Below are 24,965 nucleotides of genomic sequence, written 5' to 3' on the forward strand. Positions count from 1 at the left end.
TCTTTGCGTCATACCTCGATTTCTGCCAGCTATTCCCAGCGATCGCGACCTCGTTGCACCATCATTACGAAGCGTTAAAGGGACCCATTGCAGCGAATAGAATTGAACCCGCGAGTCACCGATCTGCCACCACTTTTTGGCCGCGATAAAGTCTGCCGCATTCCGGTCATTCATGGCATTGCGCGCGTCCTTGTGCGCCGCGCCCCAGAAAAAGCCGAAATGACGACCGCCGCCATCTCTATGTCGCTCAATCACCACCACCATCTCGACGCCCGTTCAGGTTATCCCGGCAACAACAACACCAGTCGCAACTTCAACCAGAAGCTCGCCTCCGACGCGTTCCTGCCCTCTGCTGCATTTGATCACTTCACCTCACCGCCGCTCAACAGCAATCGCTACACCGCCGCCAACACCAACAGCAACGTCGCATCGTTCCTTTCACCTCTACCGAGCGGGTTCCCTCCTTCCGCCCTCCCGAACAATCAGAGCAATCTGCCACACTCGCCGTCGGGCAGTTTGCCAAAAGCATCCAATCAACAATATCGAAACCAAAGCGTACCGGCTGTTCATGGTCGTGCCGGTCTACCGCCGTACCATTATAGTTCTCCTGACGTCAGCAGCGCTGGGTCACTCTACAGGTCCATCTCTGCAGATGCGACTTCGCAACCCGCACACCTGCCGTACGCGCACAGCAACAACAACCAGCTCGTCCAGCGTCTGGCGCAGCAAAACTCCCTCATTCGCGAAGCCTGGGAAGCCGAACGAAACTACCTCGAGGCCAATCGCCGACGCGCAGAGGAAGTGTACCAGGAAGAGCGTGTCATCATGGAGGAGGTCCGCGAGGGATGGGAGAATGAAAAAGCGACAATGCTGCGGGAAAATCAACTGCTGAAAGAACGTATCCAGCGCCTCGAGGGCGAGAATCAGACACTGAGGAGCGTGGCCGCGCAGACCGTGCAGGCTACCGGCGTCATGTCACCGCTGGCCAGTCAACGCGGGAGCAGTGTCGATACATCGGTCGAATCTGGCCCGATCGGACACCCACTATCCCAGCATCACTCACATCAAAGCCAGCAGCCTACCGTCGACCCTCTCTCGCTGCCCCCTGGTCTCGACGGTGCGGCTCGGCGACCTCATCACTTCAGTCCCAATGGCGGTCATTCGAGGACTTCGCCTACAGGTCAGCCCGAGTTGTCGCCGTTTATTCCTCTCGACCCTCGAATGCAACCACAGTCTAGCACGGCCAGAGACTTTCTGCACAAGGATACGATTCCAGAGGAGAACGAGAATGTGCCCACAATCGATATCCATGAAGTTGATCCCAAGCTTGAAGGCATCTCGCTCAGAGCCACTGCATTGCAGCGTACCACATTCGGCGAGTCCAACAAAGGTTCGCCAGCGACGTCACCTCCTGTGACTGGGGATGCAGCCCAGACCGAACGTCCTGGTATTGCGAAGCGGTTGTCCTCAAAAGATCAAACGATCCAGGTCTTGCGAGCCGGCGAGACACGGCGGCTTACGATGCACGCCGGTCACACGCCGAACCACTCGCTTTCGCTCTTCCCAACAATGAGTGTCGCCGGCACAGAGGCTGCTGGCACGCAGGAGGGAGGCACCGCACCCTCCTCGGGTGTGCCGTCACCAGCGCCCGAACCTGAGCATGTCGAGAAACCTGATGAAACGGCAGTCGCTGCTGTGGTGGAGCCTCCGGTCGACACGCAGCCTTCCAATGAGCTCGACGCTCCTGACGATGAGAACGATGAGCTGCTGGAGGCGGCTGAGGACAAGCGCCTGAAAGGCCCACTCATGGTGAAGAACATCCCTGCGCAGGACGAAATCTTCTGGGACCGAGTGAACAAAAAGCTTGAGCCCATCAGCCAAGGCCTTGATGCGCTACCCACCGTCATGCGTGCCTGCCAAGATGTTGTCGAGGAATCCGGCGTAGCATACGGTCAGCCGTCGCATCGGCGAGGTGTCGCCCATGTCGACGCTGACGCCTCCACGCTTGACGATCCCGAATCCAGTAGTGAGAAGGTTATTGAAGGCGATGTCCCTCTGAAGCTCAAAACAACCACCAACTTTGGCGCACCTTTCGGAATGGCGTAGGGCGAGACCGGGGGTGTATCAAGTCCACAAGGGCGGCCTGAGCAGCCCGGATCGGGAAATGAAACACCCAACGGACAGGCTAGACGGACATTTGTGTCTGGCATCAACTGTCTCTTGAAGAGAATGCAGCAGACGTCGCTCAACTCGTTTGCAAACGAGATGTATGAAGGGACAGAGACGCCCGAAAACTCTCGACAGCCCACCTCAAACTACTGAGGACGACGCAGACGAACCACACATCAATTTTTCTTCTCTGTATTGACTTGACGACAACTCCGCCGATAGAGGTGCAGTTCATTCTTTTCCTGCACTGCACAGCACAGCACAGCACAGCCCGAGATAGAGGGAGCATGTTTTAGGCGTCACGCGTTGGCCTTTTTGTCATTGGCGAGGGGGCAAGATTATTTTCGAAGCGCGCGTCGGGAGGCCATCCAACAAGGTCTACTCTGCTGCTAAGTGCCTTTTTTTTCTCGCTGCTTTCTGACAGCGACTACATTGGTGTTGGTGGTGTTATTTTCTTTGGAGAAAGCTTGGGGCGTTGGTTTGACCACCACGAGGGTCATTTCTGGGTAGGCCAAGGATCAGTGGAAATACATCACAAGGCGCCGTATGTGGTGCATATGCCCATAAGGTCTTGAGTGAAATCATAGACTGTCGGCTTCGACAACGTGGTCGGCCATCATCTAATACTAGCCTACATTATCCTGTGGCAACGCCGATACTCCAGAAGAACACGTGAGTTCTGATCCTAGCAGCCCGTACACACTAAACGCCCATTGTGAAATCGTGCTCGATACCTGGCGTTACACTCGCCATGAACTGCAATCTGTTAGCGTAACGCTGTATTCCACGGGCTATTCACTCACCTTGAGGAAGACGACCAGATACTGGTCTACGCGAATGGCAACCTCGGCATCCTCGCCGGCTTCTCCGCCCACGTCCTCCCACTCCTCCTTGTCGGCCGCCTCCTGCGCGCCCTTGACGTCCAGCTTGTCGATCTCGTCCACCAAGCCCTCAAGACCCTGCTTGCTCGCCTGACCACCGGTCTCGCCCTGCTTGAGCTTCTCCCGCCTGAGACGGAGGGCGGCATCGGCACGGTCGAGCAGAGACTTCATGACCGGTGCGTGCTTGCACGGGTGGACGCTGGCCATTTTGATCGCGTTGGCGAAAAAGGGGAAATCCTCGAGCGTGACGGTCTTGTCCTTGTAGTCACCCACGATATCATCCATCATTGCCGCCGGGGGCAGGGGGCTGCCGTTGGCAAGGTAGCCAGACAGGTATAGGCGTGGCGTGCGGTAGTACGGTGTATACATGATGTAGAGGGTGTACGTGCGTCGGCCAGAGGACTTTTGCTCGGTGGAGGAGGGGATGATGGCGTCGTCGTCATCTTCGTCTTCCATGTCGGGTATATCATCGTCGTCATCATCGTCGTCGTGGCCGGCCGACTCTGCGTTGCCGGCCTCGTCGACCGTGCGGACCTGCTGTCTCTTGAGCGGCTGGCTGGAGTCGAGGCCGCCCGTACGCAGCCAGCCCTCCTCGCCGTCATCGCCGGCGGCGACCTCTGCCTCCTCGTGGCCGGCGTCACCGGCAAAGTCGTCGTCGAGGCGGCGGTGGCAGGGGACATTGCGGGTGACGAGGAACTGCTTGCCCGGTGGGAAGTAGGCGACGCGACGCGACGGGTCGTCGGCGTCGGCCCAGGACCAGGTGGGGAACTTGTAGACGAGGTAGTCACCCGCTGCGAGGAACTCTTCGGGCGTGATCTGGCCGGTCGTCCGGAAGGTGGAGGTGTGGGAGACGGGAGTGTACCGGTCGCGGAGGGTGTTGACGGTTGATTTGATGTAATTCATGATGGTCGGGGAGGCCGCAAGTCGGTTGTCGATGTTTGCGGTGGGGGAATGCGGTTTGTTGGTTGGTTTTGGGTCTAGGATATATAAGTACAGTGAATGAAGTTTCACGTGGCAGAGCCGGATGAGAGTAAGCTTTCTTTATCCAGATCTGTTGGACGTACGTGACGGGCTGGAGGTGTGAGCAACTGATCCAGGGCCGGATCACATGGCTTTGGCGGGGTGACTGTCTACATACAAAGTAGTATGTATGGCTGCCAGGGCGCTCAGGGTCCAACGCTGCTGGGCTGCGGCGGGTCATGGCACAGTGATTGGGTGTCGGCGCGGGACGCAGCGCTGTATAGTCTTTTGAATGAGCCCTTCGCACTGGATGGTGTTTGTCTATTATTATTCTGCCGTGGCAGCCGATCGACATACACAAGCAATCACTAGAGAGAGCGCACGCCTGCATAGGCGCTCGTCCGAGCTGTCAAGTTATGGCAGCCTGAGAGTGTAGCTCCGGCCCCAGTCGATGACAGCACTGTGGGGCCGGATCTGGGCCGGATGTAGAATCACTTTTGATGACGTAGCGACTACGACGGGTTCGTTTTCATTTGGAAGGCTGTCAATGTCTTTGTATCAGGGTCTCTATGAGCTGTTAATTATCTAGAGAAAGAGATCTTGGTGGCTGATTTTGCGTTTACCGCACTACGGCAAACTTCTACCTGGATGTAAACCGACTCGACTCGTAGTTGAGCAAAAGTTGAATCCTGCAACTGTGTGGGTTATGTGCGAACCTGTGGAACGACAACAACCGCCAAAGCTCAGACAAGTAGTGTCAATCGGTCTCTAAACAACTACTAATATTTTCTCGGTCAGTTTCAGTTGCAGAACAAACATGTCAGCGCCGTGGGCATCAGATAAGTGAACAAAACGGAACAGATAGCTGCCACGTAGGGTAAGTGGAATGTGAGAGATGATGAACGCCACTGGAAGCTGCTGGACCCACGTTAGTCAGCATCAATTCCGGTCGTTTGCCAAGGTACCTTAGGTACCTGTATCGATTGAGAATGTTCCGATTTAAATCCCGGTCTTCGACATCACCATCCACAGACATATACGCAACCGCAAAATGACAAACACGGAGCAAGCTGCCGCTCCCAAGGCCCCGGTGGCCATGTTCAAGAAACGAAAAGGCACTGCGAACATACGAAAGCGGCCCGAGCCATCACCGCCCAAGGACTCCGACAGCGACTTCTCATCATCTGAAGACGAGTCTGGGCAGCGTGTCAAAAGGCGGAAGAAGGCAGCAGGCGTCACAGCCACCTCGTTCAAAACCACAGGCGCCGCCGAAACCTCCTCCATACCGTATGCCGCCGACAGGGGGGCGATCGCCTCTTCCAACGATGCTACCAAGCAGAGCAACTGGTACGACGAAGACGCCCACGGCGCGCTCTCCGCGAAGAACCTGCTGGGCACCACCAAGGCGCAAAGAGACGCAGCGCTAGATGGCACCTACAAAGGTCTCGCAAATCAGACCACATTCATACAGAAGGACCCAGATGCGCCGAAGCGAGCAGTTGGGCCCCAGAAAGCGTCGACCAATGTTCGCACTGTCACGTTCTTCGATTTCAAACCCGACGTGTGCAAGGATTACAAACAGACAGGATTCTGCGGCTATGGCGACGCCTGCATCTACCTCCACTCGCGTGAGGACGTCAAACAGGGCTGGCAGCTTGATCGAGAGTGGGAGATTGGGACCAAAGGGAAGAAGAACATGGCAGGTACCGTCGTAGCCTCTGCGAATCGCGATGTGAAGGCGGAGAACCCCGACGACGCTGAAGACGAAGCCTTTCTCGAGAAAATACCCTTCAAATGCATTATTTGCAAGGACTCATATCGCGAGCCGGTCGTCACGCGGTGTGGCCATTACTTTTGTGAGCCGTGCGCGCTGCGGCGGTATCGGAAAGACCCGACTTGTGCGGCGTGTGGAGCGGGCACCAATGGTGTGTTCAATTCGGCAAAGAGGTTGAAGAAACTACTTGAAAGGAAACGAGAAAAGACTGCAAAGAGGAGGCAGGAGAAGATTGACGCTGGCGAGGAAGTCGGTGATCAGGAGGACGGGGAGACCATATAGCGATGATACCCGCGAGGCGTTGGAGATGACCAGCGAGTCTGGAACGAATAGGTGAACTGCATGGTTGCATCTTTCGAACCAGATCAGCTCATGCATGTGGTTGAATATCTTTGCCTTCGTTACGGATACTGACAGCGCCATTGCCGAGAAATGTCAAAACTCAAGCTATTACTCAACGACGTGATTGGCTGGTACCACCCCTGCAATGTTTTCTTTCGCCGAAATGAGCTGAGTTATGCGAGCGCGTCATTTTGTTTTCTCGTCGGAGGACGGTGGATACCATGATTCCTGACGGAATGGAACGTGGTCCGAAGCTTCTTTGCATAAGTACATAGGTACACAACTTTCGACAGGGCCAGTGGTGAGGTTTCAGGGAGGCAACGAGGGATGGGACGGAACTACATTGTGAGGCTGCACAATGTGATTGCGGTGATCGAATTTCAGATATGGACATTTCCAGGTGACCAGACTATGTAGTTCATAGAGGCCCGATGCCTCGGTCTGAATCTGGCGTTATTATCCCAGTACGTATCGTGTTCTGCTCCCGGTGATCTGGAGGGGCTGCCTCACCGACACTGGTCAGTCGCCTCTGTCAAATTCTTTGAGATAGAGCGACTGGCGCCCCCATCGCACCAGAGAGAATGATCGGTCATTATGAACCATACAGTATTCAGGCAAAATCATTCATGGCACCAGTTGTGCGAGCGGACAATGTAGAAGCTTGCCGGCGCCAGTATCCAGTTACAGCCGCAGGAATGCGGCGGTCTATAGTAGCGCTCATGCGATCCTTGTTGACATTCAAAATTTGGTGGATGCATTGTCAATTGCCGGCGCTTCACAACAACTCAGGGACATTGAAGTTTGTCAACCTACAACATTCCCATCCCTTCTTTGTTCCTGTCACTCTTTCACAAGACGCCACTTCTACTGATCAGTTTTTATTCTTCTTGTTCATTGTCACTCTTTTCATCTCGTTAGCAAACGTCTCGGCTGTAGCAGCCAGGTGAGCTTGACGGTTCCAGCGCGACGTGGAACACGCATACAAGCGCGCACGCCTACAGTCACCACCACACGAATTTGACACGCGACGACTGGTCTGGTCTGAACGTCCGAGTGCAACCCTTTCGAGCTATCCCGCAGGCCGCCCAAAGTCTATCGACAGCCACCAGGAACGGGGCGACCAATTCGATCTCAAGCGTCGCTACCGAAAGTCGATCACATGGTAGAAGAGGGGAGCGTTTTCTGATCCCACTGCATGCGAAGTGCTGTTCGATTATTACTGCGGATAGGGAAGCGCGCGTCGCTGCAGGGCCCCATTCCAGCAAGGGAAGACTACGACCTTGGACCGAGAATAGCTGCACGGCCTTCTCAACAGTCTCGTCGAACCGCCGAGGATTGCGATACTTTTCACACAGGCGCTTTGTGCTTTGACGTCGCAACTCTAGCAGTGGTCTAGTTTCCGTCCCAACTTCTGGTATAGAAACAGGATCCACGGTTCGCTCCGCCCAACAGCAGGTCTTGCTGAGAATAAGCTGTCCTCGACTGTTTCGCGGGCCCCCACTTTGTGGATTCCCCTCAATCACAGCTCGCGTAGAGCTTTGGAACCGATCTTTGTCACTTCTCCCTGCAGCGCGGGTGAGGCCACTGCCAGAGCGCAGCATCGGTACTTTGTTTGGTTCTCCGCCAGCTGGGAGCATCTCAATTGGATCAGGCTGTCTTTGTGACACGAAAGCAACACATTGTCACTGCCACGCAAGGGGGGCAGGCGTCACGTCACGACACGACACGGCCATCTTGTCTCGTGCGACAGGGCAATTTCTTCCTTGAATTCAAAGACATAGAGACGCGGATAGCTCTCTGCGCGCCCATTTTTTCGACCGCCACCTTTTCCCGACACGCTCGATCGACCGAAACATCGCGGACGTGGCACCCCCATCGACAGCGCAAATTACTCCGCTGAGGCACCAGACGTTGATGGTCTCGTGGCGCGTCTAGACAGGCTACCTGTCTGTCCCGATTGTCTCAATCACAGACTACGATGGCCTCTCTTGGCCCCGACAGCAGACCTAATCTGCCCGCACCTGGTGCCGACACATCCCCCAGCTCTGACGACCCATTTGTATCCAACGATACGCCTGTGTCAACAGCCCACTACAGATTCTCAACCTTCGATCATGATCTTTTTACAGCGGGGCCGGGCTCGTCTCCACGACAGGCGAAACGCGCCTTGGAAGCTCATCTCGCGGAGACAGACCGGCGATTAGACGAGGCGGGAAAGCTGGGCACCGCACTAGTGAACCAACGAAAGGCGCTTACGGAGCAGCTACAAGAAGTAGAGAAGCTGCATGCGCAGGGCGAACTGAGTCCCGATCTGAGGACTAAGCTGGTGGACATTGAGAAGGAGTACAACGACTTGACCCGAGATTCGGCGAGGGCATTCCTGCCCAAGCAGAGGGTGCCTAGTAATGAAACTGGCTCAGGATCTCCGCATGTGGCAGACGGCGCGAGAAGCGGCAGGGTAGGTCCATGCTCCTAACTTTGATTTCGCTGCTGATCACCACGCAGCGTTCTGTTAGCCCGTCCAAGTTTGAAAGTCAGGCTTTTGGCTCGCCTACCAAGCTTAGCGTGCCGAACAGGAAAATCCGCAACCAACCATCTAGCCGAGTGCACGACATAGAGTTTGCCGCCGAGATCAGCACGTCGCTCATTGCTCAAGTTCGTAACCTCCAGGCCCTTCTTGCCGACCGGGACGAGGAAGTCCGCGATCTCAAGCATGACAAGTCGACTCTTGAGATCGAAACCGAGAATCTGCAGCAAAGACTCAAGACCTTGGACGAGAGTGAGCATCGGTACAAGGAGGAGAACTGGAATCTCGAAACGCGCATGCAAGAGGCCTCAACTCAACAACGTGAAGCGTCCGACCGGGAGAAGAAGCTCACGCAAGCACTGAGCACATCCAATGCAGAAAAAAGTGCGGCCCAAAAGGAACTGGACGAAGTCAAGCTGTCTCATGCCAGGCTGGTGGAGGAGCACACCGCCGCCATCAAGCACCATGACATTGAACTGGGTACGGCGAAGCGCAGCGCGGTCATGGCCGAAGGCGAGCGTGCCGTCATGCAGCGCAAAATCGATGATCTCACCAACCAGAACACGGAGCTCGCCAAAGCGTTCTCGACGCAACGAGGACGAACGCTGGAGCGAGAGAACATGTCTGGAACGAGCGACGATGATTTTGAGACCGCTGCCGACAATGCCACCCCAGAGCACTCCCCTCCGCCTTCACCCATCAAGGGCACGCCCAGGCACGCTATGCTCGAGACAGAAACGATGAAGACATCTCTGCAACATGCCCAACGCACGATTCAAAGTCAACGCAGCCTTATCCATCGCGAAAAGACCGAGAAGCTCGAGCTCCGCCGCATCATACAAGATCTCCGTGATGACCTGGAGAGGAAGCGAGCTGACTCCGGTGCCAGCGGTGTTCACAGGCGAAGCAAGAAGGCTGAATCCAAAGATCTTAAGAAGACTGCTCGCCTACTAGGTAGCTTCCGCTCCAGCCAGCAGGAGATCTTCATGGACGACCCTGAATGGGAAGATCAGGCACAGCTGTCTCCACGTACCCTCTCAGCCAATGTCAGTCCCGCGACCAAGACGAGAGGAGACTTCTCAGCGCCCGACTCGACTGACCAATTTGATACGGCCAACGAGGCCAGCGAGTCTGCATTTGAGACAGCCAACGAGCGTGCGACGGAGACGGAGGACTTCCAGACGACTAATGAGCAAATGTCTGACAGCGACGATGGCGCCGCCACTGAGACGGAGACAACGTCCAGAGGCTTTGGCAAGATGCAGCGCCCACCGAACTTGCCGGCTGGTCTCTCACGGCACATGTCCAAATCGTCCACCCATAGCACAGCGACTTCTGAGGAGGAAGACGCGTACGAGGCCAAGACACCCACGGGCACTGCTCACTCGCACCGAACCAGCCGCTTCCTGCTGAATCGCGGTCCGTTCGACCGCAGCTCCCGCCATGGCAGCGAGGAACCGAACCTGCGAAGCAGCCCCACAAGCATGGCCAGCAACCACAGTGGCACCCCACAAGCAGGTGGACAGAGCTTGTTTGCCGAGCTGCAAAACTTTGCTGGTAGTGACGAAGAGTCTGTCGGAAACGGGACGCCTAGTCGTCGAAGCGCTAGATCGGCTACGCCTGGCTCGATCCGTCGCCGGCTCTCGCCAGTGCCTCTCGTGCCGAGTCTTCCCAAGGTTCTCATGGTCGATAGTGGCACGATGACAGAGCCTATGGATGATACTTCATTGCCCGCGCTCCCCGCAGCCGCAAACCCCACAGCCGACCATACTGAACGGCCCACATCGATGCAGTCTGTGATCGCGGACCCTCAGCGCGCGTCGTGGCTGTCCACTGCCACGGGCGATTCCCGACCACTTTCTCAAATTTCATACAGTGATGTCGGAGCTCAGCATGACCCGGACATGGAGGCCAAGCTGGCTGCATTCCCTGTGCCCCCGACTCTGGTACACCCGCAGCCTGAGCTCGGCTACTCCAATGTCCACTCCGAGCACATCGAACCGCGGGAAGAGGAACACACTCCCACCGCGATAGAGTTCACACTGGTGGTTACGGAGAGTGTGGAGCCGGTGGCTGAACCAGAGGTTGTGCTCCCAACCCTCAGCCTCTCCGCGGTCTCTGCCCAGCACATCGAGCCCATTGCTGAGCCAGTCGCGCCGCAACTAACCTTGGGCCTATCGACCGTCTCTTCTGAGCACATTGAGCCTGTCCAGGAGCCTGAACCGCCAGTTCCCAAGCTCGCATACACTGCAATGAAGACCGCCAATGTCGAGCCAGTGGACGAGCCGGAGATCGTACCACCTGCTCTGGCTTTGTCCAACATTTTCAACGAGAAGGTCGATCCCGTTGCCGAGCCCGAGGTCCCTCTGCCAACTCTGGCATTGTCCGCTATCGGTACGGAACAAGTCGAGCCCATTGAAGCTCCGGAGCCAGAAGCCGTGCCACTGCCGGCAATCATTCCAGCGCCAGTTCCTTCCGAGCCCGAGAAGCCGGCCCTGCCTAGCCTGAATTTCACAAACGTCCAAAGCGAGCACGTGAAGCCGATCATCGAACCTGAAGTGGTCGTTCCAGCGGCTCCGCTTGCCATCTCGGCCATTCAATCGCAGGATTGGGAGCCTCGGGCGGAACCCGAGATTGTGATGCCGCAGCCCGCACTTGGCTTTACCGTACTTCAGTCACAGCAGGTCGAACCTGTGGAAGAGCCATCTGTTCCTCAACCAGCTTTGACGTTGTCCCCTATCCGCTCAGAGAACCTCGAGCCCATCGCCGAGGCCGGAATTCCCCAAGCTCCGCAACCACTTTCGTTCGCAGGCCTCACCTCACAGCACGTGGAACCTGTGGCGGAACCCGGGCCTCTGCCGCCGGGCCTCGGATTCTCTGGAATTACTACGCACGATGTTCTTCCAGTTGTAGAACTGCCACCGACGCTCCCGCGGTTGATTCTTTCACCAATCGCGGCAGAGGGTGTCACTCCCGCGAGCCCCGTTGAAGTCAATGAGCTGCCCAACTTTGGCTTCTCTTCAGTTGAATCTGTCGATACCAGGCCCATAACACCCAGGAGCCCGTGGCGGGAGGCCTTCATTATGCCAAGAGACAAGGAACGCACTGCTACGCCAGACAGATCCATGGTGGCTAGCTTTGACATTCACCAGGACGACTCGCCTGGAGCCGCTCAGAATGAGACTAGACAAATGTCCGGAACAGAGGAAGGAGCCAAGGAATTCCCTCAGCCGTTCAGGGAGATCTCTGGCAACGCCGAAAATCGCAACCCCCAAAAGCAGACGGCTGTTTTCAGTGATCAAAGCGCGCAAACCTCTCTCACCGCGGAAGCCATCGATAAGCTGATCAACGCTGGATCGAGATCTGGCTTGAGTCACGTCAAGCATCCTTCAGTCGGCAGTGTCGACACACCAGGCACGACAGGCACAGTCCGTATCCATCGTCCTGCTGAGGAACGCACCGGCAGCCCCACCCCTAAGCGGACTGGTGGCTTCTTTGATGCAGGGACCGCCTTGATTCGGCCTGGCAGCGCTACCAGCGGCCGTGATTCGGCTCAGGACGCGCCTCCTCTTCCCAATAATCACCGCGAGCTCATTGAGGCAGCACGCACTGGGTCGGCCAATGGGCCCAAGGGGGACATGGGCCCTCCCATGTGGCCTGCCTCCGCGATGAAGGGCCACCGCCCTCGCACTCCCAGTCTGAGTGCCAGGCCGGCATCCAACCATTCAGCCCGCGCCGTGCCTACGTTGAAGGGAATGCGGAGTTCATCAACACAGGGACAACAGCTGGGCGTCTCGCACTCACCCACGAGGTTGACTGCACGGTCCAGGCAGTCTTCCGTGTCGTCGTTTGTCTCTGAACTTGACACACGCTTCAACATGCGTCCTGGGGAAATGGTGGATCCTACTGGCCTGGGATCGAATGCGGATCCACGCATGATCCAGGCTATCACCCAGACCATGATCGGAGAGTACCTGTGGAAGTACACCCGCAAAACAGGCCGTGGCGAAATGTCGGAGAAGCGACATCGCCGATACTTCTGGGTACACCCCTACACGCGCACCCTGTACTGGAGCGACCGGGACCCGGCAACTGCTGGGTCGCGCGAGCTCAAGGCCAAGAGTGTGCCCATTGAAGCTGTTCGCGTTGTGACAGACGACAACCCAATGCCGCCTGGTCTCCACCGTAAAAGCTTGGTGATCATCTCGCCGGGCCGCACCATCAAATTCACCTGCACTACGGGACAGCGTCACGAGACGTGGTTCAACTCCCTGTCCTACCTGTTGATGAGGACAAACGGCGATGGACAGAATGACGCTGAAGACATGGCTCATAACATTACCCAGGATGACGTGGATGAGTTCAACCCCCAGTATGGGCAGCGACAAGCGAACGGGACAAGGCCGCGTGCGCCGCCCTCACTATCGTCATACAACTCTCGAACCACGCACAATCAGTCGCCAGCTGGAGACTACTCCATGAATGTGCCCACGTTGACGCCCCGGACGCCCGCGCAACGGCCTTCCGCCCTCAACAAGCTCTTCCGGTCGTCAGGGTCGAAATTCTCTGGCACTTTCAGCAGCTTCCGCGGACGTGCGTCAGCTCCCGACACTAGCATTTATGAGGCCAGCGAGGTCCATGACAGCGCAGAGGATCTCCGTGAGATGATCGAGCGACAGGATAGGGAGGCTGACCGCCTTGAGAACGTCCGCGCGTGCTGCGATGGTGAGTACCGACCTTTGTTGAGCATCTGCAATCGACTAACTGTTCCCTAGGCAAACATGACGTCGGTCAGCTTCATCATCATTCTGTCAAGAAGCGTGGCGCACAGTCTGCACCTCATCAACCTCCATCGAACGCGCCCACGGCTCCATTCCGATCCCGAAGCTAAACTCAACATCCCAACTGCAGGGTTTTCGCCACCGGACAGGCTTGTCGTCCGTTACGAGGACCCCCTGCCGACACTCACTAGACATATCCAACTCACTTCTTGTCACGACTATACATTGACGACACTGACGACATTTTTATTTTTGTCTTTGTTCTCCGCTTCATCGCATCCGTCTCGGGCGATGCTTAATCATACATCATCTACCTCTCCTACACACCAAGCCAACTGAACCACCATCGTTATCTACGCACGGCTGCGCAATCTCTTTTCTTTCCTTTGCTTGTTGCTGTCTGTACTACACTGCTCACTTCTGCGCCTCTTTACGGACATACCGGCGACACAGCACCGGTGGTCCGAGGGGTCGTCACTGCAGGGCAATATGGAGGAAGCGTCGTCTTTCTCGCAGGGTCTTGTATTAGTTTACTCTGTGTGGGCGGATGGCCAGATATCTACTTAATGGGCGTCTGAATAGTACTGTTGCCTATTTAACCACTGAGTTGAATCGAGATACTTCGAACTACCTGTCCCGTCTGTTTGTTTGTTATTTTCAGGGGCTGACTGAGCCCCCTTCTCCGATTGATGAAACGCGGCGTGACAGTGTGAGGCGTGCGGAAGTGTACAGGGTAAATCAGCACGTCGATTCGGCCAAGTGTCCTCACATGACGTAAGGCTGAAAGCACAGCACAGCACAGCGCAGCGCCTCGAGAGCCAGTTGACAGTTCCCACTCTTCCGCGCCTGCCCGTGAACGGCGGCTCCAATCCCGCTTCGCGATTTCCCACAGCTGACCATCCCAATGCAGGATGAAGCTGGGCTTGTCTGAGGCATGGTTTTCCCCAGCATGTTGACTTATTTGTTAAAGCGTTCCATCACTCGCTCGCTCATTAACTTAAGCCCTGCCTCGAGCTCTGTTGAATTACCTGTTCTCTTCCATTTGAAGCACGACCCCACCACCCAACGCAGCTAGCGGACGACCGACGTGTTGACTTGGTGACCATAGCCATGGGGAGCTGGTCAGCCTTTCTGGCGGCCTATCTCCTAGGCGGCATCACGTTCCTTCCCCTCTTTCTCATCACGGTATACCTGCATACGCTGTACGCCTGGCCGAAACGACCGGATCTCGACGCGAGCGGACGACCCGACGAACATGGCACCGACGATCTTGTGCAGCCCGGAGACGATAAAGCTGCTATCGATGCGGCAAAGAAGGAAGAGGCGAAGCAGAACTCTGCCGAGGTCACGGCTGGCTACTTTGCCGTGTGTCGAGAGTACACGCCAATGGGCATCAACGCCAAACCGATCGAGCGCCCGACACCGGTGGGCAGCACCACGGTTGCGGCACCCAGTCAAAGCGTCTACCAGACCATGTATCGTTCTATATTTGATCGGAAAGCATCTGTGCCTGGGAATCAAGACAATGGAGGCGGCAACAGCGCGATGAGCCAGCGGCCCAAAAAGGCGGGGAACGTGTTCTACGTGGTGCTGAGACACGGTCACCTGATGTTGTTCGACGACGAGGAGCAAATTGAAGTGCGGCATGTGATTTCGCTCGCGCATCATGATATTTCAGTTTATTCTGGAGGCGATGTCACGCCGGAGGGTGAGCTGTGGATCAAGCGCAACGCACTGTGTCTGTCACGAAAGCAGGACGGCGCCGAGATGACGGCGGACAGCCAGATGTCGAAGCCGTTCTACCTGTTCTCGGAGAACTGTTCTGCCAAGGAGGATTTCTACCACGCGCTGCTCAGGAACCAGGAGCAGACGTTTGGGGCCACGGATCCAGGCAATGTCCCACCAAAACCAAAAGCATTCGAGGTGAAGAACATTATCACGCTGGTCCAGAAGCTTCATTCCACGGAGGACAATGTGCATTCGCGGTGGCTCAATGCTCTGATTGGGAGGGTATTCTTGGGCGTGCACCGCACGGCGGATATCGAGAGCTTCATCTCGGAGAAGATCACCAAAAAGATTGCGCGCGTCAAGAAGCCGACATTCCTGACGAATATTAACATTCAGAAGATTGACACAGGCGACGCGGCACCAATGTTCAACAACTTGCGGCTGAAGGACTTGACAGTGGAAGGAGAGTGTGTCATTGAGGCAGACGTCAAGTATACCGGCAATTTTCGCCTCGAAGTTGCGGCCACAGTGAAGATTGACCTTGGCACGCGGTTCAAGGCTCGAGAAGTCAACCTCGTGCTGGCTGTCGTGCTTAAGAAAATCGAAGGACATGTGCTGTTTAAGGTCAAGCCGCCACCGAGCAACCGTGTCTGGCTCTCCTTCCAGACGATGCCAAAGATGGAGATGGCAATTGAGCCGATTGTCAGCCAGCGCCAAATCACGTACACACTCATTCTGCGACAGATTGAGAACCGAATCAAGGAAGTCTTTGCGGAGACCTTGGTCCACCCGTTCTGGGACGATGTACCTTTCTTCAAGACTGAGCACAAGTCTTGGCGAGGTGGCATTTTCGAAGGCGACAATGCAGTTGTCTCGGAAGGTGGCGACGTACAGGGCATGGTCGCGCAGACTGGCAATGCTGACGCAGTGGACCGCGTGGACGACAATGCCGAGTTGATCAACGCGACCAGACCGCTTGAGAAAAGTCACAGCCTCCCGCTGGTGACGGAAAATGCTCGATCGGCGACATCAACGGGACTGTTTGGGAGAAAGATCTCGAAATCCTCGGCGCAGCCCTCAGCAGCAGCCTCGTCGACTAGTCTCGAGACAAAGCCGCAGCCAGTGCCAGTGCCAGTGCCGGTGTCGTCGCCACGCGCCACAGAGCCAGTTGTCGGGACAGATGCAGCCCATGCGGAGCTGTTCAAGCCGTCCTCCCCCCCTGCTACGGACAATGCAAGCTCATACATGGCTGCTCTGCAATCGAGGTCGCAAGAAGCATCTAAAGAGCAGACTACACCAAGTGGAACGCCATCAAAGCCAGCCTCAATAGCGCCAACGTTGAGCTATTCTTCTGCTTCATCTGCAGACAAGGAGCCTGAAACGCAGTCTGTCGAAATCTCCATGCCGCCGCCGGGACGCAGAAATACCACTTCATCATCAGAGTCAGCGTCCATGGGGGGGTTTGATGGCCAAGAACCTGCATCGCCAGCCTCATCAAAGACATCGTTCAAGGACCAGGCCGGCTCTCTTGGACGGAACTTCTTTTTGCGCCGCGAAAACTCGAATACATCGCTGCCCTCGGGCAAGGATGACTCATCTAGCGTGAACTCCCAGAAGAAGAACACACTCGCCGCTGTCACCAATGCCGCAGTGCAGGCTCGTCAATGGGGCTGGAATGCGATTCAGCGCCAAAAGGAGGCGCGTAAAAATGGCGAGGGACCAAGCAACCCGCAGGTGGACCTATCGCAGCCCATGGGCCGAGGACAGCCACTGCCACCTCCAGGAACGCCGTTACCTGGGCCGACGAATGGTCGAACGAAGATTGGTCCGGTGAACATTCCCAAAAGGAAACCTGTGGCATCTGGGTCACCCCCAGCGGATGCGGAGGACAAAGAACACGATATTACCCCGCCACCTCCTCCAGCGGGGAGAAGGAGGAGGCGAGCTAGCCATGACGTGGAAGGCACCAGCAACGCAGATGGAATGGGCATGCTGGTTGTGGAAGCGCCGGACGACGATGAGACGCCCGGAGTCGAAGAGAAGGACACATACTGGGGCGATGAGAGTATTTCCAGGACGCCCGTGGAAGAAACGATACCACCGCCTCGCCGCGAGGAGGACATTCGAAGTCGGAGCACCAGTCCCGAGAAAACCGAGCCTTTTGGAGCTATAGACGCGGACGATGGAGCTATAGACGCGGACGACGACACGGCCAAGTTGACGAAGTCAAGCTCAGCAGGATCGACCGGCCCAGCCAAACGGTCAGCTCTTCGACCTGCCAGTTCGGCCAAGGCACCAAGCCTTCGCTCCATCAGTCCTGGCAAGAGTCCCATTGTCGCACGGCCGGTCATTGATGAAGACGATGATTACTCGGGCTGGCTGGACCATGATGCCGACCCGCTGGAAGCGGACAAGGGCACTGAAGACGACAGGAAGATGTAGATGAGCATGCGATTATTTCAGCCTTGACAACACAGCGAAGGAGTTAGTTTTAGGATCTATGTCCTTTACAGTAATGATTGTCACGGTGGCGGGATTGTCAAATAGTACCTCCGATCAACAGAGCCGGCCGGGCATTGTGTTCACTATGTATGTATCTCGGTCTTGCGTCAATACCCGAGCTTGTTGAGTCTACTACTCCAGCTCACATTACCTGATCAAGGCTTCTCCCGGGCTGGCTCTATTCAATATCATGACCAGACCCATGCTCAATACTTATTTTATCAGCAAATGTATCCTCCATCTCCGTATCCTGCTCAGCGGGCGGAGGAGTTTCAGCGCCAGTGGGAGTGGCTGGCGGAGATTGGGGTCTTTGGTCGACATTTTGACGCCTGTGGGGACGGTCGTATTCTCAAACACCTTCATGAACTTGAACAAACTGTCGACAATGAACTTCTCACGCGCCACCGAAAGCTTGGCCTCAACGAGGGCGAAGACCAAGTAATCTGGGAAGCGCTGGAAGCGACGGCCTTGCAAATCCTCGACGGGTGGGTGAAGGTCGCCCTTGTCCTCGAAAAGGCGATTGATACGTGTCATGCGAACTTCCCAGTCGCAGACCTTCGCAGATATCATAGGCACCCACAATTGCATGTCCCTCATAAGACAGCGTACGCCGCAGGGGACCGGCAGTCGATACGCGCGGACCATGCAGTCCGCAACGTAGGCTAAGAACCATCGAAGTTTGATGGCGTGCAGAACGTCGACCTTGAATTTTGGGAAGCCTTCTCGCTCCTCAACGCCAGCGGTCTGGCAGATTAGGTTGTAGACCTCCCTGTCCGTACGGGCCTTGGCCCTTTTATCGACACGTGTGTATTGCACAAGCAGCTTGGCGAGCTCGACAGTCTTTCCGGCCGCTGCGAGGCGGTTGAACTTGTTCAGCAGCGCCTTATGCGACCCGCTGCCGGTCTGAGAGTGCGAAGATAAAAACTCCTCTGTGTCGAAGTCAGCTGGAAGCTCCGGGGCTCTCGGATCCGGATCAAGCACGCATTCAGGACCCTTGTAGGTGACTGTCTCCAATGCCTGCCAGCGTTTCTGAAAGGTGTTCTGCAGTGGCTCCAAGCCAACAAGGTCAGGCCACGACAACTTCCACTGGTCATTGCGAGTCGAGAATGTGAAGTTGTGGAAAATTCCGTGCCTGTTGATTGCAGACACACTGTCCGTAATCGAGCGACAGTAGCTATTGTAGGTCTCAATTTGTTCTTCCGAGGGTTTGGCGGGTTGAAGACGCTCATGGGTGTCTGATTTTTCCGTGTCTGCGAGGTATAGATTATCTGAGGATGTCAGATGGTTGATCACAGAGCTCGCAAATATCGAGCCGCAAGAACGACCGAGGGAGGTCGATTCCGGCCATGCCAGAGACTCGCTTTTATAGTCAGCAGCCGACAGCATGGTTGTGTTGACCACTTCCTGACCATTGGGGTCAAACCCCCCAACTTCGCGCAACATGTCCACCAGCCAAGAGCCCGAAAAGCAAGCTGTGGACAGGATTGTGGTGCGGCAGTCCGGATCCAGGGTCTTGAGTAGTTGCTTCGCGGTCACCACATAGGAAGCTCGATCAGCGCTGCTCTTCCCAACTTTCAGATCTGGGCAGTGATAGTTGAGCTCCAAGGTCGTACCCGGGGCACCATGGCAGAAAATCAGCAGAACCAGGGGAGCGTTTCGCGATGACGCTTCCTTGGACGCGATTTGAACTTCCTGCAGCCAGAGCTCCGGAATTGCGGCAGGCTGCACAACCTCAGGCATCGTGATTTCTCCTGACTTGATCAGAGGCTCGCTGAGAACGACCTTCCTGTCCCGGTATGGGTTGCCGTGCAACAGGTGGCCGATTGCTTCTTCGGGGGAATCATCCTTGGCCTTGCCCACAAGGGGATCGCACAATCGAACGAGCTCATTGGGAGCCTCGGAAGAATTAGACTCAAGTAGGGAAAAGAATTTATCTCGACCGTAGGAGGACAGCGGTAGGAACCGGCCCAAATACTCGATCAAAGACTTTGGTCAATACTTCTGGCCTGTTCTACCCAGAAAGCGCAGAGCCACATATCAAGTAAGTATTGGCCGTCGACTTCGATCGAATATTGGACCTAAGCCCTACCGCCGTCTTGCTATAGCTGTGGAAAGAAATTGACTTACCGCAGCTGTCAACCTGGGAAGGGCTGCCTTTTCTGAGGGCCAACCGCTGAGTCACTGACCAGGAATTTCGTCTGATACTAACAAATTTAAGTTTTCAGCGATACAAACGCACAGCTACACTCTCGAATTCCAATAGGCCAGGGCGTCGACTGAAGCGGGAAGTTAAGTTAGCCTCCAGGGAACATGAAGATGACACCGTCTTCAGATCAGAGCCATCTAGACATCACAAGCAACTTGGCAAGCAAATTGGCAAACATCGGCAAGACTCGGCTTCGTATTGGTCTTCAAAGCAACGCAAGCCGTAGCAATCGACGGAAGCCACTGCTCACCAATCCAGCGCTAATCGATCAACCCCTTCCATCAACCCCTTCATGACAGGTTCCGCCACAGCCCTTTCTTGCTTGACCTTGCCCAGCTGTCTCATGCGTGTCCAAAACACTGGGCAATCTTTGCTGTCGCAAGCGACATCCTCCAAGGCCCCCAGACCCGAGCATCCTCTGCAAATACTCAGCACTTCCTCGTAGCGCCTCTCCTCTCTTCTAAGCCTGTTTTGTAGTCGAAGGACGGAGGCATCGGTGCGAGTTCGGCAAGAGACGCATAGAGGCTGGTGTGTGCTGCCCTCGCCAGTGAACCTGCAAAAACAGACGACGCAGTGCGTGCTCTTCATGTAGGATTCCAACGTGGCCTTGCGCAGGCCACCCCCGTGTTGGTGGATTCGCTGGATCTTGGGCATCGCATCGTACCAGCCACGCACGTTCGCCCCGACCAAGTTAAAAATTCGCTCCAGTGGTGGTATGAGGTTCTTGGAGATGTAGTACTCAGCGTCCAGCTGCCAGTGGGGGTTGCGGAGTAGCTCTTCAGGTGCGACGCATCGATCAATGAGACGTGCCCCTGGTGCTCCCGTGATCACGACGTACGGCACTCGCTCGCCGTACTGCGGCTCGGCCCGTGCATCCTCCAGCATCCGCTTTGTGCTGATGAGGGCGCCAGCCGGGGGCAGCCCCTTGTCCGAGTACGTCCCCAGGCGGACCTCTTTAGCAAAACAGAAGTCCTGGACGGAGACTGTACCACGCATGATCTTCTCGCACTGCTTTTGGAAGTACTCCTTGATCTGGCTCAGATCGGCCGTCTCGAACAATAACTGCAATGCCTTCTCCTCAATCTTCTGCTCGGCCGGCGTGCCGTCACGACGAACAGTCTCGATACCCTTGGCGTCAAACTCGGGCCTGACCTGGTCCTTACTCTCGTATTTGTAGCCAACGTATCGTTTCTTGGCAAGCAGGACACACGGGTGGTACACCTTTTCGAATTTGAGCTTGACAGGGCGGGGATTCATGTCGGTAATCTGCATAGCCATTTCGCGGCCAATGTCGAATGCTTCATCGCGCGTCTTACCTTTCAGGTATACGAATAGGCTGTCCGTGTCACCATAGACAACCTCAGCCCCCCACTTCTCTACCGAGTGTATGTAGGCAATCGCACGTTCGAGGGTTTCACGTCCCGTTTGCACGATACTGTCCGCAATTTCAGAGCACGGCATTCGGCCTGAGAAAGAAGCGGACGTGTAGCCGTAAGTGACGTTGGCCAGTAATTTGAGGGCAAGCTGTCGGTTGTTGAGGAGCTTCTGTAGGGTCTTGTCATCCTTGTCTTGTTTCATGCCGCTCTTGACCATCACGCGCGTTTCCAGAATCTCCGTAAGCATCTTCGCAAGCAGCGATTTGCGAATCTCCGTTTTGACGTACATCATCCCGTTTGGCGTAATGTTGATGTAATCTTCCAGCAAGGCCAACAGGCCTTGTTGCCGTTTGTACTCGGCGAAGCCCATCTTGCTCATGCCACGCCAGTTGGTAATGCGCCCCAAGAAGGTCGAATAGCATAAGTTGTAGGCAATCATGACACTTGGGTACAGACTCTGAAAGTCAAGTACGAGCAAGGGACTGCTGTAAAAGGCACTCTGCGGTTCCATGACGAGAGGCAGACATTCCAGCGCATTCTGCCCTCCAACCTGCTTCCGACTAGGTGACACTAACAAGAAGTTCTCCGGCTTCGCTATCCTGAACATGATGGACTCGACCTTGTACTGCGACCCGCGCGAGAAGACCGAGAAGAAGTCCACGCCAAGAAGCCTAGCCTGCTCACTGGTCCGGGGGATCAACTCATTCGCCTCAAGAATCTGCATGTCAAGCTTGGTTCGAGTTTGGTAGTATCCAAGTAGTTTGGCCAAGTCCCGGGGTTTGCCGCTGACGTACCAGCTGGAGAGCGTTTTCCATGAATAATGGGGGATTCGGCGATGCAAAGTATGCCAGACCACGTTCTCCATCGTGTACTGGAGCAGGTTCAGCTCACCGCGCATAGCACGCCAAATGTTGATCATGTGTCGACCAGTGACACGAATGGTCGACGTTGTCGTGAAGCCCCAGCGATCTGCGTCCTTCCCGAATCTGCCGTGCGACTCTGTCTTCACTCGGGAAAACTCATCGCAGAGGTTGTAATCATACTTGAGGCGAGCTCTCTCAATCAGAAAGCCCCATGAGCTCCCGTGGACCTCGTACCCTGTCAAAACATCCGGGTCATGGGTTCGCACAATTTCCACCATGCGGACCATCAGGTCAAGCTCGCTCTTTTCATGGACAACCTCCCCATTGCACTGCTGCTGGATGCGCCGTATCAAGTCACCGCCTTCGCAAAAGACAATCATGCCAGACTCTGTGCCGTCGGCCGCATCTTGGCTGTTGGCTGCGACCTCGTCCGATTTGATCGACCAGAAGATGCATTGTACCTCATCTTCTTCAGGGTTTGGCACAAATTTACCCCTGGTGTTCACATGGATCTCCATACTCATGGTGCTCATGTACTGAACCTCATGCTGCACACTAGTCGACTTCTTCTTCTGCGTATACAAGAGGCCATGCTTGGTCCTCGGCGTAGGGCCCTCGATTTGAGACAAGTAGCGTCTCTGTGTTGATAGGACTTTGTTATGCTTTTGCTTCTGTCGCGCCGCCGCCGTAGCACCCTTTTCGTCCCACCACTGTGCCACCTCGTCGTATGTTGGAGGCGGTTCTGCAAACTCCCAATTCCGCAACGTGCATTTCTTTCTTTGGCGCTCGTACGCAAGCTTCGTCGAGGCTTGGTCCGTGGGCTCATCTCTTTTTCCAGAATGTACCCCAATGGTGAGCCCACTTGGGTCAAAGTCAGGCAGAAATGGCAGGGTACTGCCCTCTAGCTTGAATTCGCGCCCTGCGTACTCCCGTGCCCGCGATGGAACATCTGCCTCTTTACTGTAATGGGCTTCTTTGTAGACAACATCCGGTAGGCGATGGTCCAGTGCGGTCAAATTAGCTGACGTATGCTCGGGCGGGCTCTGAGCAAATACAAACAGCTGGGATCCGTTGGCAGCGCTCGCAAGGGTCCGCTGTAACTTCTCTAGGTGACCTTGCGCTTGCTTGCCGTCTAGTTGTTGGAAGGATGATGGCAGCCCGTAAGATGACGCTGACCCCAAATCAGCGAATGAGCTTGGTGGATCAAAGGTTACAGTTTTTCGTGGAGTAGCATCGTCGCTCTTAGAAGGCGTGGTGAGACTGGCGTGGCTGCTCTGCGATTTGGGCAGGTTTTCTAATGGATCCTTGACAACGGCGAAATCCAGTCTCCCAGTAGTCGCCATTCCAGACTGACGAGGTTTCTGCGGAGTCCTGGAGCTGTGTTCAAGGTCAGAGCCACCCATGCTCCTTTCATTGAACGACTGCTTATTCAAACCAGTGCTCTGGCTGGGTCTAGGTACTGTAGCGAATCCAGGAGTTGGTGTGACAGGAGTTGGCCTGATTCTCTTGGAGGCAGAGGCCGTCATGGTAAAAGACCCCTTGCGTTTTTGTGCAGGCGTCATTGACGACACACCGTCGCCAGTTGCACGGATTCGTCCCACCAAGCCTTCATCCTCCGCAATGTCGAGGAGCTCCTGGCATACCGGGATTTTGGGAATCCTGCCGGTTTTGAAAGCACTGGCGCAGACCCCTTTGATGTTCTCACCCAGAGCTTTGTTTCCGCTTGAAGCAGAAGCAGAAGCAGCCGCCGCCACAAGATCTTCTTCAACATCTCCATGACCGGAGCCGTGGGGAACCAAATCTCGTAAAGCCTCCTCATCTGAATCTTCTGGGAAGAAGTCTTCATCGCCGGTTCTCGCCCGGACTACTTTCCGTTCATCGACTTCGATGCTTCCGGTTGGGTCTAGCTGATCGTTTGCATCTTTGGCTGGGAGACCGAGCAATGGCAGCAGGTTTGCGGGATAGAGATCTTCTACCGACTGGAACGCCGTCCTGATCTCGGCCCCGTTGCTCAGCGTGTGGGCAAAATTGTCGAAGGAAACTTGTCCCCCTAAGCTTTCCTTCTCCTTCCCAATCAAAGATTTGATAAGATCGCGATACTCGTCTTCATGAACCCACCCCGTTGGCTGTGACTGGCGTGGGTCGGCTGACATGGTGACCAAGACCTCGGGAGGGAATGGCGTACTGCCTTTCTTCGCGATGCCTGCCCGTACCTGCCGCCGTTTTGTCTCATCCTTCCACAGCCCCGCCATGCTCGATACGAGTTTGACATCGCTGTGCAAAGGGTTGGCGCGCTCGGTGAAATCATGGTGAATAGGCCGCTCTTGAATGAGCTGGCGGTTCAGTATGTCCTGTACACATATGTCTACTTCGATTGAGCAGTGGCTGACTCTGGGCAGGGCAGGGTCGTCGGTAACCTGGTCGGGGTCCACAGACTGACTGTGCCAAATGTGAGAGGAGTGAACACCATCATCACGATCAGGAACCGGGGCTCTGAAACGTGTTTTTCGTGTATCGAGATAGTCGCAGCCGTAAAGATTGTAGTCTGTCATGAACTGCAAAAGGTACTGCAGGTGAGCCTCGTATGGTTGGAATTTGCGCTTCATCACGACACCCTGCTGTAGCAGGTCCGACAGTCGGCTCATAACGATGGGGTTGAACATGTAGATCTTGAGGAAGCATCGGTAACCAACATGGAAACCGTAGAATGGCACGCCTTTCACCAGAGTGATGCGCGCTACGAATCGAGCACCGTCTCCATGTTGATCACGTCTGTAGCTGACAGCCAAGGCATGGTCGATGGACAAGTGAAGGCGATAGATGAATGCGCCGACTGAGTGCAGGTTAGCTAATGCT

The 24,965-nt window shown here is 55.6% G+C and overlaps 6 protein-coding genes across 6 annotated transcripts; 4 read left to right on the top strand and 2 right to left on the bottom strand.

Annotated features, from left to right (window-relative positions):
- Window positions 1-219: 219 nt before the first annotated feature.
- On the top strand, window positions 220-2,106 carry J7T54_008497 (uncharacterized protein; the record flags this gene model as incomplete). Its single annotated transcript, XM_051507304.1, has 1 exon — window positions 220-2,106. The coding sequence occupies one exon, from the start codon at window positions 220-222 to the stop codon at window positions 2,104-2,106; it is 1,887 nt and encodes a 628-aa protein (XP_051361435.1).
- A 765-nt stretch (window positions 2,107-2,871) lies between these two features.
- J7T54_008498 (Autophagy-related protein-like protein) lies at window positions 2,872-3,953 on the bottom strand (the record flags this gene model as incomplete). Its single annotated transcript, XM_051507305.1, has 2 exons — window positions 2,872-2,925; window positions 2,973-3,953. The coding sequence occupies 2 exons, from the start codon at window positions 3,951-3,953 to the stop codon at window positions 2,872-2,874; spliced, it is 1,035 nt and encodes a 344-aa protein (XP_051361436.1).
- A 1,108-nt stretch (window positions 3,954-5,061) lies between these two features.
- Window positions 5,062-6,066, top strand: J7T54_008499 (uncharacterized protein; the record flags this gene model as incomplete). Its single annotated transcript, XM_051507306.1, has 1 exon — window positions 5,062-6,066. The coding sequence occupies one exon, from the start codon at window positions 5,062-5,064 to the stop codon at window positions 6,064-6,066; it is 1,005 nt and encodes a 334-aa protein (XP_051361437.1).
- Window positions 6,067-8,104: 2,038 nt separating this feature from the next.
- On the top strand, window positions 8,105-13,544 carry J7T54_008500 (Anucleate primary sterigmata protein A-like protein; the record flags this gene model as incomplete). The annotated part of the gene is made up of 3 exons (XM_051507307.1): window positions 8,105-8,584; window positions 8,632-13,378; window positions 13,429-13,544. The coding sequence occupies 3 exons, from the start codon at window positions 8,105-8,107 to the stop codon at window positions 13,542-13,544; spliced, it is 5,343 nt and encodes a 1,780-aa protein (XP_051361438.1).
- A 1,000-nt stretch (window positions 13,545-14,544) lies between these two features.
- On the top strand, window positions 14,545-17,604 carry J7T54_008501 (putative PH domain-containing protein-like protein; the record flags this gene model as incomplete). The annotated part of the gene is made up of 1 exon (XM_051507308.1): window positions 14,545-17,604. The coding sequence occupies one exon, from the start codon at window positions 14,545-14,547 to the stop codon at window positions 17,602-17,604; it is 3,060 nt and encodes a 1,019-aa protein (XP_051361439.1).
- Window positions 17,605-17,877: 273 nt separating this feature from the next.
- On the bottom strand, window positions 17,878-24,903 carry J7T54_008502 (DNA polymerase zeta catalytic subunit-like protein; the record flags this gene model as incomplete). The annotated part of the gene is made up of 5 exons (XM_051507310.1): window positions 17,878-19,650; window positions 19,904-19,940; window positions 20,121-20,288; window positions 20,424-24,778; window positions 24,862-24,903. 5 exons carry the CDS (start codon window positions 24,901-24,903, stop codon window positions 17,878-17,880), a joined length of 6,375 nt encoding a protein of 2,124 aa, XP_051361440.1.
- Window positions 24,904-24,965: the final 62 nt, after the last annotated feature.

Source organism: Emericellopsis cladophorae (genome assembly GCF_022114955.1).
Source record: "Emericellopsis cladophorae strain MUM 19.33 chromosome Unknown NODE_30_length_267324_cov_122_989508, whole genome shotgun sequence".
In the NCBI taxonomy this organism is placed as follows: domain Eukaryota; kingdom Fungi; phylum Ascomycota; class Sordariomycetes; order Hypocreales; family Bionectriaceae; genus Emericellopsis; species Emericellopsis cladophorae.